Source organism: Calonectris borealis, chromosome 5 (assembly GCF_964195595.1).
Source record: "Calonectris borealis chromosome 5, bCalBor7.hap1.2, whole genome shotgun sequence".
NCBI classification, from domain to species: Eukaryota; Metazoa; Chordata; class Aves; order Procellariiformes; family Procellariidae; genus Calonectris; species Calonectris borealis.
This window is the reverse complement of record NC_134316.1, coordinates 12,104,316-12,123,441: the sequence shown is the minus strand read 5'-3', so window position 1 is coordinate 12,123,441 and position 19,126 is coordinate 12,104,316. Positions and strand designations below refer to the sequence as shown.

The following is a 19,126-nucleotide window of genomic DNA, read 5'->3' as shown; positions in this document are numbered from 1 at the left end:
ACACAGCTGGCAGCTTACTGGCCATTCTGCTAAGACAGCACTGTAGACCTTCCTTCAAAGCCTGAATGGTAATTGGAGAATTTAAGGTTTGTGGCCAAGCAACATGAGATGCTCTTCAATAGTCATACCTCTTCCTTCAGAGAACACCAAGCGATGTTCATTGCCTCCTACATGTACAGGTTGATTAATAGTAGCCTTTTTGTTCGGGCCTCTCTGGACTTGTTAAAGATCATGATATTGTTGGTTTTGATTGTGCCTGTGAAGTCCCTCAGTTATCAGACGTAGATCAAGATTTGACAGCTTGCCCAACTTATATTGATTTCTTTTAACATGGATACATTCTGAAAACAACGTATTTCACTGCAGTAATGGAGCTATCATCAAGTCTTTTGGAAAGTGCAGTTGGTGGGGTTTTTAATGCATTTTTTTAATGTTAAGACCAATACGAATTACATCAGTGCTTTATACTAGTGCTTTGACACAGAACATTGAGTTATTCAGCTTCCGTATGTCAAGGAGGGTATCACTGCAAACTAATGCTAATGGTAAGAGAATGATCACTTCATAGATGTCAAGTGCTATAGTAAGGATGCTTTCTAAGAGGAGTGTAGGGTAGTTGCTGCTATTTACTTAGAAGAAGGCTGTTAGAGTTCGTGTTCTTTGATAAATCAGTTAATAGAAGGAAAAGTTTGCTTTTTTTCTATGCAGTAGTTTGTTGTTGGTCCATCATGCTCTTCTTTCTGCCTCTGCCTGAACCCAAACCCTCTCACAGCCTGACAGAAATGTTCGCTTACGCAGCTAGCCCTGCTTCAGTTTGTACTACATCCTTCTCCAGTGTTCGGCTGCGACATCAGAAGTCGATGTCCATGTCAGCCTCTGTGCACACGAAGATGATGTTGCCTCCAATAGACAATGGCGCAGATAACTTCAGGCCTATGTAAGAACCTGAATCGTTGTGAAACTAACTTATACCCACTGCTTCTTAACTTTGTGCTGTGGAATTTTAGTCCTAGATTGTTCTAGTATATATTGCCCACAAGATGTGTGTTTCCTCATTTTTTTTTAGTCTTGTTTACATTTGTCTTGTGGTGTGTCAGGCTGTCTGTGACATAATCCTGCAATAATGAACCTGAATTTTTTCCTAGTGTTAGGAGTATTGGACATTCCATATTGTCAAAAGTTTGTGTGAGGCTTCAACTGTATATCCAGAAGGTCTTCACTACTTGGAGCGATTCGCTTGTAGAGAATTTTGTGTAGGATACTTTCAAATTAGCAGGATTTTCAAAGATGTATATATAGAATGTGCAGGGAGAGACACTAAAGTTACCTATTGCTTCTCTTTCCTGGGAGGAAACTTCACTCATCTATCCTTTTATCAGTCTTCAGTGAAACATTGTGTGCCTAGTTTATCTGGTCTTTTCCAGGGTACTCCTGTTGCATTTTTCTGCTTATGTAGGTTTCTGTTTCGGCAGCCTTTTAATCCTAACTTCTTACAAGTTTTGATTCCATACAGTGCCGTAATAATGTTGATATTTCCAACCCTGGCCTATATAAAAGTGTCTGCTTATGCTTTACTGTAGAACATAGTGTTTTGTGTTTCCTGCAGAACCGTAGTGCTTCTGTAAAGAAGTTCTAGCATTGTTTTTTGTTTTCTGCTCTAGCACTATTCCCGATCAAAGAACTCCTGTTGCTTCAACTCACAGCATTAGCAGTGCAACCACACCTGATCGTATTCGTTTCCCCAGAGGAACGGCTAGTCGGAGCACTTTCCACGGCCAGCTCAGAGAGCGACGTACGGCTACCTACAACGGACCGCCAGCCTCCCCCAGTCTGTCCCATGAAGCAACACCACTCTCACAGACTCGAACCAGGGGTTCCACTAATCTTTTTAGTAAACTAACTTCAAAACTAACAAGAAGGTAAGCCTCTTAAAATGGTAATGCAACATTTCCTTTTTATCGGGTAGTAGACATACCTAGTAGTTCATTGCTTAGGTTGTTTTGTCCACATTCTCTGATTAATGGCTTAACTATTTCTGCAACTTAAAATGCACTGGCTCATGTTTTTTTCATAGTTCTTTTTGGTTACAGAAGCCATTTGTTTTTAGCAGTTGAATCAAATGGGATAAAAAGACAGCTTGGTCTGTGCTGATTTTTCTGTGCTCATCATCCTCATGTTGGAGGTACAAATGCTGCAGAGCTGAAACATTTCAGCTCAGTTCAAAAGCTGCTCACTCTGACTGCATGGTCTATCAGTAGACAGCATAAACTAGGATCCCAGTCTTGATGTTTAATGTAGCGCTATGAGCTCAGGTTGTGTTCCTCAATCACTTAGGCTATTAATATTTCCAGAAAACCCTTGCTGGCAAGACACAAATAGAAATATCACAGGTGAAAGGGTAGGGGCAGGAGACAAAAGCTTCTTTTGGCAGTAGTTCTAGCATAGGTCATATTAAAATAATGGCAGTACTGTGGTTTCAGTCTAGGCAGGAGTCTGGTCAAACCTTGAAAAACTTACTCCTATTTTGACCTTTAGTTCATGTGCAGATTCTGGTTTCAGTGTGAAGTTGTGTTGGTCTAGCCAAAGCCTCGTTTAAGCAGGTGTTGTTCTTGCACTTACAGTTTTTATTCTAATTGGACTTCTAGTTTCAAATCCACGTGTGATTTAAATTAGCTCCTACAAACCCTAAAATTGAAAACCACCTATTTTCCTTCTATATTTAAAACCTGTTGGTTCACATACCGCATACTTCAGACCACTCTGATATCCACAGCTTGTGTTTGCAGAAGTGAGGGTGTGTTTCTTTGCCTTAAGATAATCTCCGTGCTTTTGTACCCTCCTCATCATGTGAAATTTTTTTGAATATATCATTCTGGTCTTGGCCTGCTTGCTTTTGTTTTAGGTTTGTATCACATCAGCACCAAGCTTGTCTGTTCTGTGACTATACATGCCTCCCTCTCAGCATCCTCTTCATAGTCTCCTATTCCTACAAAATAATGCTAAATCAAACTCCAGTTTTGCACAACTGGCTGATTTCAATTTAGAGAGTGAATTTCTTTAAAAAATATAGAAGTTGTTTCTGTGAAAAACGAAAACGTGATAGCCTAGCCTTTGGTAAATGTTCTACCCTGCTCAGCTCTCTGCCAGCTAACACTTCCCTGGTTTTTTTTTTTCCTTCTTTTTCTGTTGAGAGAGAGAAAAGATTAATTTGAATTTTTTTTATTTTAATTAAGTCATCTGCTTTTTGTCAAGTGAAGTCTTAATCAGAAGCATCCTTTTGGCACATCTTTCTTTCTGTACTTTTGTTTGTACTTACTTAATTTTCCATCTGACGTTCCAAATGTGGACGCTCAAACTGTGAACATGCAAGCTTTTCACTTGTGCTGCTGGAACATACTATTTAGCATTGTGTGTCACTCAGTTGTTTAGGCAGCATTCAAAATTCTATCATTACCTCCAAGTTTCAACTTTTGCAGTGCAGTGTGGTTTTCTTGAAGTTTTTCCCCACTACTTTTGACAATAGTTTAAATTCCATCTGGCCTCGATTAAATAACGTGCAGTTGTAACACAATAGTGTTGTTGCAGATGATTAAGTTTGCACTTGGAGGACCTCTTACGGTTGGGGCTCTGTTATGCTAGGTGCTGTACAAACTACTAAGGAGGTGGATAGTGCCGTCAAAGGACACGGTTACGTTTCTTCTCTTTAAATAAATTTTAAAACACCTTAAAACCTGTTAATTTATTCTAGCATTCTCTATGGGGGATCAGAATCCTTTTGACTATGAACTACTTACGTTCTGGTGTAGGCAATTGTTACAGCTTCTGCTACTAAATTAACTAAATATTTAAGGAAGTTTTTGGCACAACGTGGCTGACCTAATATTATGAAGGAAGGAAGAAACCTAACTCTGAAGATACTCAAGATCTAATTATAGTAGAGTTACTGATTTTTGCTTTCTATTTGAAATACATGAAGAAAATCCAAACATATTTTAATGTGACCTTGCAGATTATGAGCTTTAAAGTGTTTTGACACCAGTACATATTTTAATTCATAATAACTACTGGTGGCATATTTCCCAGAAAAATTAAGTTTGGAAGTAGCAATGCTAGGAGTTTGACTCTTCAGACCCTAAATCATCTGCCTAATCTCAGAATGTATTGAAGTGTAATTTCATTGTGCGTTTTAAATGAGATCTTTTTGCATGTTTCACTCTAAATGCCTTTTTCAATTTATTTTGTACAAAACTTTTTGTTAATTATTATTTTGGCTTAATTTCTTTTAGAAACATGTCATTCAGGTTTATCAAAAGGTAGGATTTATTTATATTTAAAAAAAAAAGTGGCTCCTGCAATTAACAACAGATTTGGCTTTCTAGCCTTGGTTTTCTGAAAACTAAACTTTCTGCTGAGAACTAAATACTTTCTTTCTTGAGAGGAAAGCATAGAATAAATCCATTAACTCATGATGATACTTAAGAATCTGTGGCACCTGTATAACAAGATGCTAAGCATGCCTTGTGAATTCTTCTTTCTTTGATAGAGTTGGTAGTACCAAAGTAATTCTGTTCTCTGTACTAATACACTTAGCATGCTTATGTTTGAAGAATGAGGTGTTTGATAACAATGATGAAAGTATAAACAAAACATAAGGTTACAAGCAAATAAAGGTAAGTGATGCTAAATTTACATTCTCTCTGTCTTTGTTTTATGATATTTTTAAAAAAAATCAGTTTGAAGTGTTGTCTGCAGTTGATACAATAGAAAGCATACTGAACACGGTTGTGAATCTGACAGTTTTGTGTGGAACATTGAATGAAGATGCAAAGGCTGTGTATTTGTTTTAAAATGGGATGCATTTGCTGAAGTGAATTGCAGCTGAAGTGCAAACAGAGCACTTCAAGTTGTAAACAAAAAGTATAACATCTATGCAAATTTATTAGCAAAAGGAAAAAGCTCAGAAGACTGATTCACATTTCAAGCCCAAAGGGTTGAATTTAGTTTTACAATTTGGGAATGAATCAAGCTGCTATATATCTTGTTAATCCATTATGACTCATGAAAGTTGGTTATACAATTTTGATCCGCAGGTAAATTTTTCAGTAGAATTTTGTAATACTCTGTTTAGTGGTATCATATCTTGGAGCTTCTTAAGGGGTGGTACTTTCAATTTCCAACTACTGATCGAAAATAGAGAGACGGGGCCAAAAACCAAACGTCTGTTTTAACTTTCAAAGTGCAAGGCTATGCATGTGACTGTAATTTGAAGTTTGTCACAACATTTCAAGGAAATACTTAGATTAGGGAGACCCGAGATACGTAAATTGCTGCCTAGATTTGGGGTTATTGCGTACAGTCCGAGTCTAAACGTACCCTACCCGATTAAATGAGTAAATTCCACGCCACGGTAATAATAATCAGGGCTCTTCCAAACATGACTATGTTTAGAACTGGCGCTGGTTGGGTTGTCTGGCATTGTCACAGCTGACTTGAGAAAAGGAACATGCATCAACTGTTAGTTAAGGAAAGAAACCACCCAACACAGTATATAGATGAAACTGAGCAGCAGCAATAGTTTTAACCCAGTGTGCATCGTGAGCTGTGGGGTGCTCACTTTGTGAGAGGGAGCTTTCGTCGCATTCCTTGTAAAACAAAGGACTGTGATCTGTGCAGCCTCCACAACTGGATGCATATAAGTTTGTTACTCTGCTGCTCTGAAGAAAGATGAAAAATGCTAATATGAGTACAGTTTTAAACTAGAAGGCTACTGTTCAAATTTGAATCTTTAAAAAGGTAATTTTTTAGTCATTGCTAAAAATTTTCCTTTGACTTGAGGCCAGGAATCACAGACTATTGTAGAATTAGCTGCTGCAGCTTCCATGAATATGTCTTTTGGATAAGAGATTTGCAAAGTCTTACACCACCTACACAGGACCAGATTGTGCTTTTTAAATTGTTTTAAGTGTGCGTGGTGTCCCTCCACACCTGATCTGTATGTAGGTACAAAATTAAATTGAAAATGTTGGGGGTTTTGGCAATTGCTTTTTGCTTTATATGCTGTGAATCTTACCTAAACTCGCTGTCTTTGATACTGAAGGAACTACTGTAACCCAAATATATATAGTACTGCGACATCGTTCTAGGGAGCTGAACAAAAGTAGATAATCAGTCACTTCTTTTAGACTACTGAGTTCTAATATTGTACTCAGTACATGGAAGTATAAAATATATATCTCTCTCGCTTTCTATCTTGTACCATGCACTGTCCTTGCCAATCTGCATATTCTGGAAGTCTAACCTTTTTTCTGACAGAAAAAAACACTTTCTATGATCTGGATTTTATTGCAGCATCTTTTCTCCATTTCGATAAATTGATCTTATTTTAGCATCTTGCACTTTTTGCTGTTTTTCTGTATCTCTTTAGACAGTTTTCTTTGTGTTTATTTGGATTTTTAACACAGAGTGTACAAAGATGTAAAGAACAGAAAACACAGCATAACTCAGGACAGATGTATGGAAACATTCTTATTTTTGAAAGCGTTTCACAAACCATAAAGGAGATAGTGTATGGACATTGCATGACAAATGAGAACATAACTTTCCTATATATTTTTTCCATTCTCAAGACCAAGGAACGTCTTGGTCCATAAAATTAATTTATGTAAAAATACAAGCAAAAGCAGAAAATTTAGAACATAAACTAGCAATTTGCAGTTCCCGCAGAAGTGGAGATTGTAGTAGCAGTGAGAAGGCCTCAGGGCTGCATCTGACTTGCAGACCCACCGAAACAATACTGGCAGTACAGTAAGTGACTGTTCCCAAAGCACCAGTGCTGGGCTGCGGAACTAACCATAACCGTGTCCTTCGTGAAGGAAGGAGCGTCTAGAGAGACTGGCACAGCTCTCCACAGCTTGGCACGATGGCTTATATTTGAGGGTGCGTGTCACCGAATGCAGTTCCTCGTGCTAAATGAATGGATGCATGGAAAAACTGAAAAAAGTAAGGATTTTCTGAGAGGCTTCCATGAAAGAGTATTTATTATTTCAAAGTGGCAAGTATTTTGTAAATAATGACCTTTCTTAGATTTCGAGTACAGTGGTTTAGAAACTGAACAGTTTGGCTTAATTTCAACCTAAAAAGGGTCTAAGAACATCATTAGGGATTTTTCCTCCCAGACTTTTCTGGACAGATTCCAGTAACAGTAAGACTATTCATTGCTGGGGAGACTGGTTATGCTCTTGTTTTCTACAACCTTTGGCAAGTTTTTTTTTTAAAAAAAAAAAAAAAAAACAAAACCAAAAAAACCCCAACAACAAAAAAAAAACCACCACCAAAATCCATAAATGCTTCCAGCTCTTAACAAAGCTGTCGTCTCCCGCTTCATAGGAACACAGTAGGCTCTTTAAAGTTCACGTACTCTCAATTTTTCAGTTGAGCAGTTGCAAACTTGTTGCTTGCTTTGCCCAGTGAAACGAGCCTTTCCCAGATAATCTGAAAGGTGTGGATTTGTTCAGTTGGTACACATGATGTTTTCTCCCTTCCGATCTACACCCTTCTCAGTCCTACAGAGTTGTCATAAAGGATGAGTTCATGGCCTGTATATGCAGATCTTAAAAATCTTTTTCCACCTTCTCCTATATCCACCATAGATAAGTAGCGTGAGATCTCATGAAAATAACTACCACTAAAAACCCACTTTGAAGTGCTAGAATTAGTTGAGGACTTGTCAGTTGTTTCCTTCTCATTATCTTCCTTATCCTTTTTGCTTGTGACAGCTGTTCGTTGGTCAATGGCAAACGTTTCCTAGCCGAGACCTGGTTGTACCGTGTGCTGTGCAGGGTTCTGATCAGATGCTGTTGTGACAAGCAGCTCATAGCTGAGTGACTTACTACTTTCTTAATTGAATTTCTATTGCAATAGCGGTGTGAATTTTGGACGAGGAGCAGGCTCCATAGCCTATGCGGTGAGTGCTGCCACCATGCTCCTCGTGGTGCTGGCACAGCGTCTGTTCCCTTGTGACAGGGACAGCACAGAGTCATCTTACAAGCCTGTTCCCTCACCACAACCCTCAAAAGGAAGGAAAGGAGGAAATTAAGCCTTGTAACACTCCACACACCCTGATAAAATACCGCTGTGCATCAAAAAAAAAGCTTGCTGTCTTACATTCCTATCCCTAGACACCTGTCAACCAAACTGCTTTAATAGTTTACGTTACTCAGTGAAGCCATGTACTAGCTTAGAGTAGTCTTGATAAGAGCCTTATAAAGGCAGCTTCCCTGTGAGCAGAATTAACACTGAGATGTCGAACCATGGTACTGCAACAATGGGAGGGTAGAGGAAGGTGATTTTCCCCTTGCTTCTGCTTGATACGGGGCTTTTAAAAAATGGTAGTGATCAGCAATGTAGCTTTAAGCAACGCAAGAAGACAGACAGCTTAAGCTTACTCTTGGATGTGGAAGCTGCATCAGTGTGGGAATTAATAGGATGGAGTTACCACAGCTTGAGAAATCTTGGATTTATCTCTAAACTTTTGTTAAAAAGTATATGCATTAAGGTATTTGGTATTGTTTGAACACCTAATACCTCAGATCTGATGTGCGTGCAAACACACAGGGTGACCGGACTTGTCTGTAAATAGGGTATTTTTTCAAATATACATTGTATTCCCAGATAAAACTTTTAAATATCATTACCCTAAAAATAATTGGGAGTTACTTCTCTTTTAGGAGGTACTTACTAAACAATACAATAACTTCAATACACTTTGTAACTTTAGTTTCACATTTTCTGCTTTTAGAAGTTCAGCTTTATTCAGTGAGTTGTACAGTATTAATATACATAACATGTTGTAAAAAATAGTTCTGGTCTTTTTAAAAACTGTAGTTTATAGACTGCCATTTGGTTTGACAATATGTTATATTCTGACTTTGGTCTAACCTACGAAGTTCTTTACATCTTTGTTGCTTTGTATTTTAACACACCTTTGGTATGATTGCAGTATCTTTTAGCAACTACTCAGATATTGTATATTGTAGTGTAAGATTTGTCTTCTCTTTCCCACTTCCTTTTGCTTCTGCATTCTTTTCAATGAGGCTCCCGACTGAATATGAGAGGAACGGGAGATTTGAGGGCTCAAGGTGAGGGTAAAATTTTTGTTTAAAATGTTACTTAGGTGAATTTGAACCTTTCTCCCCTTGGTTATGTGGCATAGTGGCTTCAGGCAGCAGCTTTTGTTTTGTGTAAGGCTTTGAAACTAAACAAAGAAGCATTTTTGTCTGCAAAACAGCTATTAAAGCACTGACTGACTTGGTTTCTAAACTTTCATCTTTCCTGTTGCCTTCTCCCTTGTGTGTTTTTTTGCATTTTGGTCGTTATAAGTTGCTGTTGTCTTGTAGATGTCTAGGTAAGTGGCCTCTAGTGAGGCTGCAAACATGTGGAATAACCACTGAAGGGTGATAAGATATTTCTCATCTCCAAAATCACAGATACTTAAACAATATTTTTCATGTTGTACTCTTCTTCCAAAATCTGCGTATCAAAAAATACTAGAAATGATCAAACTTGTGCTGGTTCTGCCAACTGTTTTCAAGTAGAAAAAGCTTTCAAAAATAAAATGAGCATTGAATAAAAATTGGTGTTCCCCCTGTCCCCTTACAGCCTTATTAAATTAAAGCCTTAAAGTTAAAACAAAGTACTCTTTAATTTGCTTGCTGAATTTTATAACATCTGGCAAATCACGTAGCTGGATTTGACAGCATAATCCTATGATTCTCGCAGTTACTGGAAGTCTTTCTAACAGAAGGTAAAATTATGAAATAGGTTATCTTTGAGAAATATATTTATTTAGTTTTGACCCTGCTATCACTTTTTATTTAGCTTTTTCATAATTGCCTGCTTAATGGTGGTAGAAGAAAAGCATTGTGTAATCAGAAATTCATTGCCAACTATTTTAAAGAGCAGCTCGACTTAATATTGTAAATTGAACTTTGAAGCTCAACATGAGACGTAAACTGCATGGGGTTTGGGGTCAGTTAGGTTAGGTATTTTCAGAAAATATTTAAGCGTGACAGTCAATATATTTAAGTCTCTTGTCCCGAGGACAAGTAAATTTGAAGAGGCAGCTGACAGTGTGCAAATATTCATAAAGCAAATCTGTCATATTTTTTCCCTGGAGGTCCAAATGTAGTTCCTTATTCTTTAGCTGTGTGACCACTGATTTTAATTGAAGTAGAAGAATCATTGCAAACTAGAAATTTCTGGAATGTTTCTTTTCTTTGTCCTGTATAACTTTATTTATCCTTACCAAAGAAAAAGTTTTTTTTATTTTTTAAAAAAAAAAAGTTGCAGACTTGGGCAGCCTCAATATTTTGTGCTTTATCTCTTAAAAGTGTGACAGTAATAGTAACCCTCTTATTTGCCGTCTTTGCTAACAACATCGAGGAGGTGCCTAATAGCGACTCCCAACTCTCATTCCTGCATTTCAGCCTCAAAGGCATTTAGCTGCATAGCTTGTAGCAGCAAAAGATTTCATCACTTTACCTCTATCAGTCGTTGGTATTAAACAAATCACTGACCAACTTAGAGACGAAGTATTTCCCCCCTGCTGAAGGTAACCCCAATAGCCTACAATGTGGTGGGTCTCTAGTGATCATCTCAAACACCAGTGCAGGCAGGCCAGATGAAACTGAACCAGCCCAGAACTGGTAGCACATGTTGTTGGCCCTGGGGCAGTAGGTGGGTGACCCCTGGCAAGGTCCCCCGGTCCTGCTGTCCTTCCTCCTGCTTGCAGCTAACTCCTGTGGGACTCTATGGGCCCTCCCAGTGCTTGGTCTCCAACCTGCTGCACAGGAGGAGGTGCAGAGGAACCCCCAGGATCTTTCTGCACGGGCTTATCCCCGTTGCGTATGAGTGGGCACTTCCCGTGGGCTGGCACTCCCACGACCTGTGCTGAGCACCCTTTTGTCACAATTCGCCGCTATTTGAACGTTCCAGAAACTTCTAGCGCAGAGCTGGTGTTTCAGCTGTCCATGTGGCCGAAGAATAGGGGTTTGAGCAGAACCTGCCTTAAAAATCAGGTCGTAGATGATGCATGTAGTTCTACCTCCGCAAGGTCATTCCCCTCATGCTCCTGACTCCGGGGACTTCCAGTTGTGTCACCCATCGTCCCATACCTTCGTTTCAGCCCCAGCAGCTAATGCTTTACCTCGACTGTGTGTTTGTACAGCAGCTAGGAGAGCGGGGCATTGCTCGCAGCCGGAGCCTCTAGATGCTGCTCTAATACCAGTAGTGTGCGTTTAGTTAGCTTCACTAACATGAAACGTGGCTGGCCCTGCTAACTAATAAATTCCTGTCTTTCAGCCGCAATGTAGCTGTGGATCAGAAGGACGAGAACAAGGAAGCCAAGCCTCGGTCGCTGCGTTTTACTTGGAGCATGAAAACCACCAGCTCCATGGATCCCAATGACATGATGAGGGAAATACGAAAGGTCCTGGATGCCAATAATTGTGACTATGAACAAAGAGAGCGTTTCTTGCTTTTCTGTGTCCATGGAGATGGGCACGCGGAAAATCTTGTACAGTGGGAGATGGAGGTGTGTAAACTGCCAAGACTGTCCCTGAATGGAGTTCGCTTTAAGCGGATATCGGGAACATCCATAGCTTTTAAAAACATTGCTTCCAAAATTGCCAATGAGTTAAAGCTGTAACAAGAAAAATAGTTAAGTTGTAAATTAGTTAGCAATTTCAAGTGTTTTTGAGAATTCCAATGGAAATGTATAGAATAACATTTAGGCAATAACTTCTGCATCCTTCTGAATAGTGATATTAAAAAAAAAAAAAGCTGCTGAGCTGGGAGGGAGAGTTGGACTTTTTTATAAGTGCACTACAGCATTAAAGTTGCCTACTATGTAAAATATTACCCCTTCTGCTTTATTTCCATTGCTCCTAAGTCTTTGACAACAAATTGAAAAACAGAATATATTCATTTAAATATGCCTCCTGTTTGTGTGGACGTGTGAATGTACAGTATGTGTGTATAATATATAAAGTATTATATGTAAACAATTCATTTACAACATCGAGCTGTACCAGTACCTCTTTTTGGGCTAATTTTGGTGCTAAAAATTGAAATTGCCAAGGAGGAAAACACTTGAGTTAATATTTAAAATAACTGAAGCGATAACCAGTAAATGCAGGTTTACAGTTCACTGCTGTGTTAAGAAAAAAAAAGTGTGTGAAGGGTTTGGATTTACGGTTGTGAACATTATTAGTCCTGTTTTCTAAGTAGATCTCATGAGATTATTAAAAATTCACTTTTACTGAGTAAGTCTTGCATTATATTTTGCCCACCTATTTATTATTTAAGTCTGAATCAAATTTTAAAAATGTAGTTGATCTGTGCATTAAAAATTGGGTAAACGCTTCCATTCTTCTGCTTCTGCTAAACTACTAAAATTGTATCTTTGTCCTCTTGGCTTATGAGTATTGATTGCAGCTGAGAACACTTTTCTGTTGTTCCACTGTTCCTCTACAGAATGAGGCAGTCTAAAAGGATGTGCTAAATGCTTACTAGTGACTTTTTCTTTCGGACCACGTTCTCCACGTTAGACTAGGTCAGACTGATACAAAGCACAAAAGGACACTCAAATAACGACTATGTTTTGATGCAAGTCACCACATCTGAGTCGGTGCCGTTCTGAGGTATTGCTGCACGTGTGCCAACACTGTCCTTTGCGTTTTGGGTGCGCACAGTATTGAAACCCAAAAGTGGGAATTGGGAATCAAATTGGCTACTGATCTCCTCTGTTGTAACGTCCAACTCGCTAAACTACAGCCATAGGCAGCAGCAATTAAAACTTTTCCTTGCAGCTCTCTTCCAGCGTGCTTCCACTTGGCTCTGGTTGTATTGCTTTGATGGCTTTGTGCCAGTTGTGTCTCTAGCTTCTGCTGCAGAGGGAGTCCACTGTCGCTCTTTTAACGTGCGGTGTGGAAACCCGCCCTGATGAACTCTGTAATGGCCAACTAGCTTTCTGTAGGACATGAAGCTACTCTGGGATGGTCCCTGCTTTTTAACCATCACTGTGGTGAGCCAGATTTGATTTTGCAAACTAGAATGAAGAGATTTCTTCATGCGTTGTTTCCCACTGATACTCAGTTTATTTCATCAAGGACTTCTGTAGATAATATCCTGCATTATCTACTTGACTTCTTACATTAATGTTTTATGGTTATTTTTCAGTGAAGCACTTAAGCATGTACTTAAGATGTGCTTTAAACTGGAGCCTAAATTTGCATTTTAAATTTGCAGTGAGCTAATAGTTATTCATAGTACACAGCTCAGATTTGACCCGAGGTGAAAATGCAAAATCCTTAATATTTTGCAAGTTAGTTCTTGTGATCTGTAGTCTGTGAAGGCAGCAGACTTCCCCTGTCTTTCCCTAAGCATTGATATTGATTATGCTAGTTTAAAGGGTAATCATAGTCGTTAAATGTAGTAAATATTCCTGAATTTGCATTTTATTCTCTGTATATTCTGTATCATGCCATGGCTTGAGAACTCCAGGTGCTGCGGGAGTTCAGTTGGCTTTCAGTGCTCTGCCCGTGCCTGTGCTGCTCAGTATGATTTTTTTTTTCCATGAAAACTCCATTTTGTAATAGCAATAAGACATTTCAGGGCAGTCATTGTACTTTCTCAGGTGAATGGTCACCTATCCTTTCACTTCCTACGTTTTAAGCACTCCTCCAAATGTATTTTTTTCACCCGGCAGTGCACTTTGTTGTCTGAACTGAAAAAGTGTTCTGATAAATGATGTAAATCTGTATTCAATGGAAGTTCCAAAAGGTTTCATATTAAATGTTTTCTGAAATACTCTCTTCCTACTTCACCTGTTAAGTATGTAGTTGTTTCTAGAAAGTGCACCAGTATCATACATTGGATATTTAAAGTTTGTACTTAAGTATTTTTCTTAAAGTGTTCTCAAAAGGTTCTTTCAGAGTAAATCTGTATTTGCAGTATTAAAAAAAAACGAATTATTATAATCGGAAACAGATTTTAACAGCTTCCTTCCCAAATGCCTTGTAAAATTACCAAGTTGCAAGCGTATACCCTTGTTTCTTTAGCGTACCGCATGCTTCCTGTTCAAGCCCCTAGGAGTTGCCTGGAAAGGAAAACTGCTTCCTTCAGATCTCCAAACCAAAGACGAACTTCTTCCCGAACGCAGGCCTTTTACTTGTTCATATTCCTTGGGGATCTGTGTAGGTTTATCAGCACTGCTGGTGATACGACTCTGCAGAACTACAGCTGGTTTTTCTCTTCTTAAGAGACAAGTTTTAAAAATAATCGGAGGTCAATGTGTGGTGAGGATGTAGCAGCAGGGCTAGGTGTTTTGAGATGTGTGTCTAGCAACGAGAAGTGGTTTTATGTAATGGCACGACTGGTGTCCTGGAGCGTGTGGTCCGAATGGTGTGTTGAGGGGTGTTTGTGATGGGCTTGTGACTAAAGGTTTGCATCACTAAAACCCATGTCATCCAGTTCTGAAGATGTCTCTTGATTGCTGGATCTGGCAGAGAATGTCATCAGAGTTTGGGTTGGGGGGAGTTGACTGCTTCAAATGAAAAGTTCTAGAGATATGTACATTAAAAGAAAATCTGGACACTAGGCAGGAACAAACAAGTTCAGATAAACTTTTTCTCATGCAAATCTTTCCTGTACTTAGGCCTTCTGAAACACTTCAGTCTATTTTACCTCTTTAGAAGGTCTAAGTTCCTCAACCATGTTGAGAAGAAGTAGAGAGAGGTAGGTTAGAGGAACAGCTAGTCCTGCTGGTCTAAGCATTTTGCATACTGCTTTTATTCAAGCTACAGCATCTGGTCCAATCTTTGTGGGTTCAAAGACTCTTAGTACAGATTTTGGGCAAGGTTCACCTTTTTCTTTTGTTCTACAGTGAAATTTGAAGATCAAATGTAGTGAGATACGGTATCCTGAATTCTTTTTAATTGCTGCATTTTTTTGCAAGATAAATTAGATTTAAAAAAAAAAAATACTATTAGAAATTAGAATCCATATGTTTATGTTAAAGAAATGAAGTCAGAGGTTCAGGAGTCCTTCTAGTCATATCAAAAGATTGTAGCAGATCTGGAATTTAAATAGAGATCTCTCCAATTCAATTAAAAGCTCAGATATACATGGGACTATTGGGATAACGCGTAGAGACTTTTAATCAGTCTTTCCCATAGCTGCTGTGTCGTACAGCGTATTGTGGATTGCAATTTAATCAGGACTGCAGCCAACCCAGGGAACCATTTCTCTGTTAAGCCCCGGTCTGGAGCAGCAGTACATACACGGCCACTTCGAGTTAAAACCCGCTTGGTCGTGCTGGTTTCGGTTCCTGAAGGGCTCGGGTACCTCGCTGGGTGTGGGCAGAGGCTGCCTGTGAACTGGTGGTGGTTCTCTGTATTTCAAGGGTGGGGTGGCTGGGCGTTTCTTGCTGTGTGGTCTGTGATCAGCTATCCAAGACCATGTCTTTTCTTTGTAACCTGAAGAGTTAAATACCGAGAATCTCGGTTGTAGGTGGTATTTCTGCCTTTGGGGGAGGGGGGAGGAGGGAGTGTCATCCTAATGTAAAATTTTGCTTTCTAATTCACATTGCAGATATTTAGGAAATATTAAATACAGTTTTGCAAAGCTGGTCCCACTGTAGATTAATGTTTAATTTTAAACATGTAGATTTGCAATTTCCCATATTTCCAACTGTCAATACAATCTAATTTCTGTAAGTTTTCATAGAAAAGCCCTGGAGCTTTCGTGTAAAGATAGGCTCATGTTATTACAAATCACTGGTGCTGCCAATTAAACCCCTGATCTGACATTCTGATGAAGTGTGGTTGTGAAAATTCCACCTTTAACAGGAATTTTTCTCACTGGTAGCAGTGAATTGTTTCACTGATTTCACCAGTGACCATTACTCCATCGTTTCAGAGAAGAAACTGTTATCCAGCAGGAAGGGGCGTAACTTTTGGATAAAAGCTCGATCTAGTGCAATTAATAAGGGTTTTTTAAAAGTCACATTTCTTCATACCAAAGGCCCATCAGTGTCCTGTGTTACAGCGGCAGTAGATGCTGAGAGAGGAGAAGTCCAAGAAGTGCAACACAGATGCAGTAACCGTTTGTGTGTGTGCTCCTTCCTTCTGACAAACTAAGAGCAGAAAAAAGCTAACCCTTAAACTTCCTCAGATAGCTCGATGGTTTTCGTGTTCCTGTTTCTGCTGGTCTCTTCTTAATGTACTACCAGGTACTGCCTCCAAGCTGGATAAAATGAGCAAAACCGTGGAGAAACAGTCTTCTGAAGTTGAAACGGTATGCTATTTGAAGCAAAAGACCTTAACTCGTCTTTTTTAGCTTTCTAAGAATGTTTTAACCTCTGGTATGAACAGTGGGTTCTCATTCCAGCAATAACTGAAAACAGAAGCTGTGTCAATACTAAGACTATGAATCCTGCAAGTATCTGTGCAAGCTGCATTCAGGGCATTAACTGCCAGTTGTTGGGAGTTCATCCTCACCTACGAGTGCTATTAACACCTTGTAGTGGTTGTGACTTAGAAGGTAAGATATTGCAGGAAAAAAAATGCTTTTGCTTGGTTTTTTTGCTTATGTGTGTTGAGCACTTGGAACTGTGTGTTCTGAGACTCGGATGTAAAATTAATGCAGAGTGGCCATGGTTATGGTTGCTGTGGGAACCGCAGCACTGAATTTCAAGGCATAGAAATGTTGCAGTTCTCAGTCATCCCATTAATACCCTTATGTTGTTATTTAATAATATCCTTATGAAATTCAGGGCATAAAAACAAAATATTCGTACAGTTCGTGTTTCCTTGTAGTTGCTGATCACACTGAAAGTATTAGGTGAATAAAAATCAGACACTCAAATATCTCACCATGAAAATAACGCTGTTAAAGCATATGGGGATGCAAAATCGGAAAGTGAAATGCTACTGGTGTTACAATCACATGGTTTTCAATCATTTGCCTATCGAGGTAAAGTCCTGTTTGCTTGGAGGTGGCTCTTAGCAAGACCTCAGCTCAGCGTGAGCACTGTAGTCAAATACAAACAGCAAAGTCTTTCTAAGCATAGAATTATTCCCCCCCCCAGCCCCGGCTTACCCAGCTAAAAAGCATGAAGAGAAGTGCTTTCACACGTGTTTCCACGTAGATGGAAAAAACACCAGCCCGGTAGGAGCTTGGAGACACTTGGAAGCGTGTGTTTAATTGTCCTGTGTCTGCGGAGCCCAGAGGAGCAGGAGCAGGGGCTGGCGGGCAGGGGCGCCTGCTGAAAAGCCAGAGGCTGCCCGGCAGGATCGGGGGATGGACGGACGGATGGACGGATGGATGGATGGATGGATGGTCGGTGCCTCCTGCAAGGAAAGGCGAGCTGCAGAGGGACGTTGCAGTGTCTGCAGTGGCCACAGGATGGCTCTCAAATGCAGAAACACGGCTCTGGTTGGTGTTCATCTGGAGTATTTTTAGAAAAGAGCTCCAAGGATCACTTGCTCCATGCAGAGCGGCGATTTCACATCAGTTACCGGTGTTATCATCCACTCGGCAAACTTGGACTTACTCTTAAAAGCATTAGGGGGAAAAATGTACCACAAGCTATTGACCAAAGCTGCGTATTTTTCAGGTTGAAAAATACCCTGTTGCTACAGTTAACTTTCCAGTATGCTTTATTGCTTTCGGAGCTGAGGTGTAGTTAAATGGTCTTTAGCTTTGCCATGGAAAACCTGTAGGGCTGCAAAACCCTTTTCCACTTCTTTGTCAAGACTTGTTCCATCTCCTTTCCTAGAAAATGACCATGTTGGGCAGCAGGCTTTTCTGCTGAGAAAGGTAAAAGGAATATTAAATATTTAAATTCATTTCCAGCTTTTTAAAGAGTAAGAATCTCTGTTTTCCTGTTCGGAAATTTAATTACTGAAGCTATTTTGCTGTTCATCCTTTAGCAATCAGTCTAATCAAGGCTGTAAATTGCAGCCAGCCTCTTTTAAAATAATCTGGGATCACTTGCCATTTGTATTTCACTGTATTAAGTAACTCTCTAAAGCTTTATGCCTGGCATTTTCCGTGCCTGCAGTCTGTTTTAATCTTCAAACAGAAGATTGTTGTTTGTGCTTTCAGTAGGCAAGAAGTGAAACTTCCTTATTTGCTCAGGTTTTTTTTCAAATCACATATTTTTCTGCAGCTTTCACTTTTATTGTAATCCAAGTTTTGCTGTTGGGGGTTTAATAGTGACTGGTACTAATATTTATCGCTGGGATGTTTGGATTCGGCAAGTGGAAATGGAGAAGCTGTAATTTTGGCCGATCTCGGACTTCTCCGTGTTCTTTCTATGAAGGAGCCCTGCGACTCGTCCCCTCCTTCCTGCAGCTGCAGACCCCATCGGCTGCTGCCGAGCCCTTTCCTGCACCTCCCAAGGCGATGCCCTAAAAGCATTGCTTGTGGTGGGAGTTGCGGTGAGTGGCGTGCGCAGGGCTCGTCGCTTCGTGCGTGGCCGTGCAGTGCGAGCAAAAAAAGCAGAATTTTGCTGTTGGGAAGTTTTGTTCCTCATCACCAATCTGGGAGCAGCCACCAGAGCAAATTTGTTGGGTCGAATATATATATTTTGGTGGTTTTATCTTACTGACCCCTTTCTGAACCTCTTTAGCCCTGGCATCTAAAACTTGTGCTTTCTCTTTACCTCCAGAGATGAGCCTTGGCTGTAGCGAATGGTTGAATTTAGAGCAGTCCCTAGGATAAGGAGGAAGAAGAGTCATCTCTTCTGGATGACTTCAGTTCCTAGGTGCTTTCCAGACTTCCCGTTACGGCATCAAAGACCTCACCAGAACGCATACTTAATTAGATGTATTCTGTAATGCATGCAGGGCCTGCACGGTGGTGGGCAACAAGCACAACAAAATGCCGCAGCGAGGAGCGGTGTGGGCTCTGGCTACTAACGAAGCGGGGCAGGACCGTTTGTGGCTCTCCAGGGAGCCGCCTGCTCTCGCTGTCAGGCCTCCGTAAGCAGGAGGAAAAGCTTGTCCTGTGTTGCTGCAGGGAACCGTTTTTCTCCCGGATGGCCCTTTGGCTCTGCTTAGGAGAG

General features: G+C 40.0%; 1 protein-coding gene across 19 annotated transcripts in view; it reads left to right on the top strand.

Annotated features, from left to right (window-relative positions):
• MARK3 (microtubule affinity regulating kinase 3) overlaps positions 1-14,043 on the top strand; it is a 64,077-nt gene extending 50,034 nt beyond the window's left edge. For 6 of the 19 annotated variants that reach the window (XM_075151001.1, XM_075151009.1, XM_075150997.1 and 3 more), the window contains 4 exons: positions 773-937; positions 1,662-1,919; positions 4,287-4,313; positions 11,359-14,043. In XM_075151001.1, the coding sequence (XP_075007102.1) occupies positions 773-937; positions 1,662-1,919; positions 4,287-4,313; positions 11,359-11,704 (796 nt within the window). In that variant the 3' untranslated portion in view covers positions 11,705-14,043. Of the gene's footprint in view, positions 1-772; positions 938-1,661; positions 1,920-4,286; positions 4,314-9,092; positions 9,138-11,358 lie in introns of all 19 variants that reach the window. The other 13 variants (XM_075151011.1, XM_075151005.1, XM_075151007.1 and 10 more) reach the window with 9 other exon arrangements.
• The last annotated feature ends 5,083 nt before the right edge of the window (positions 14,044-19,126 follow it).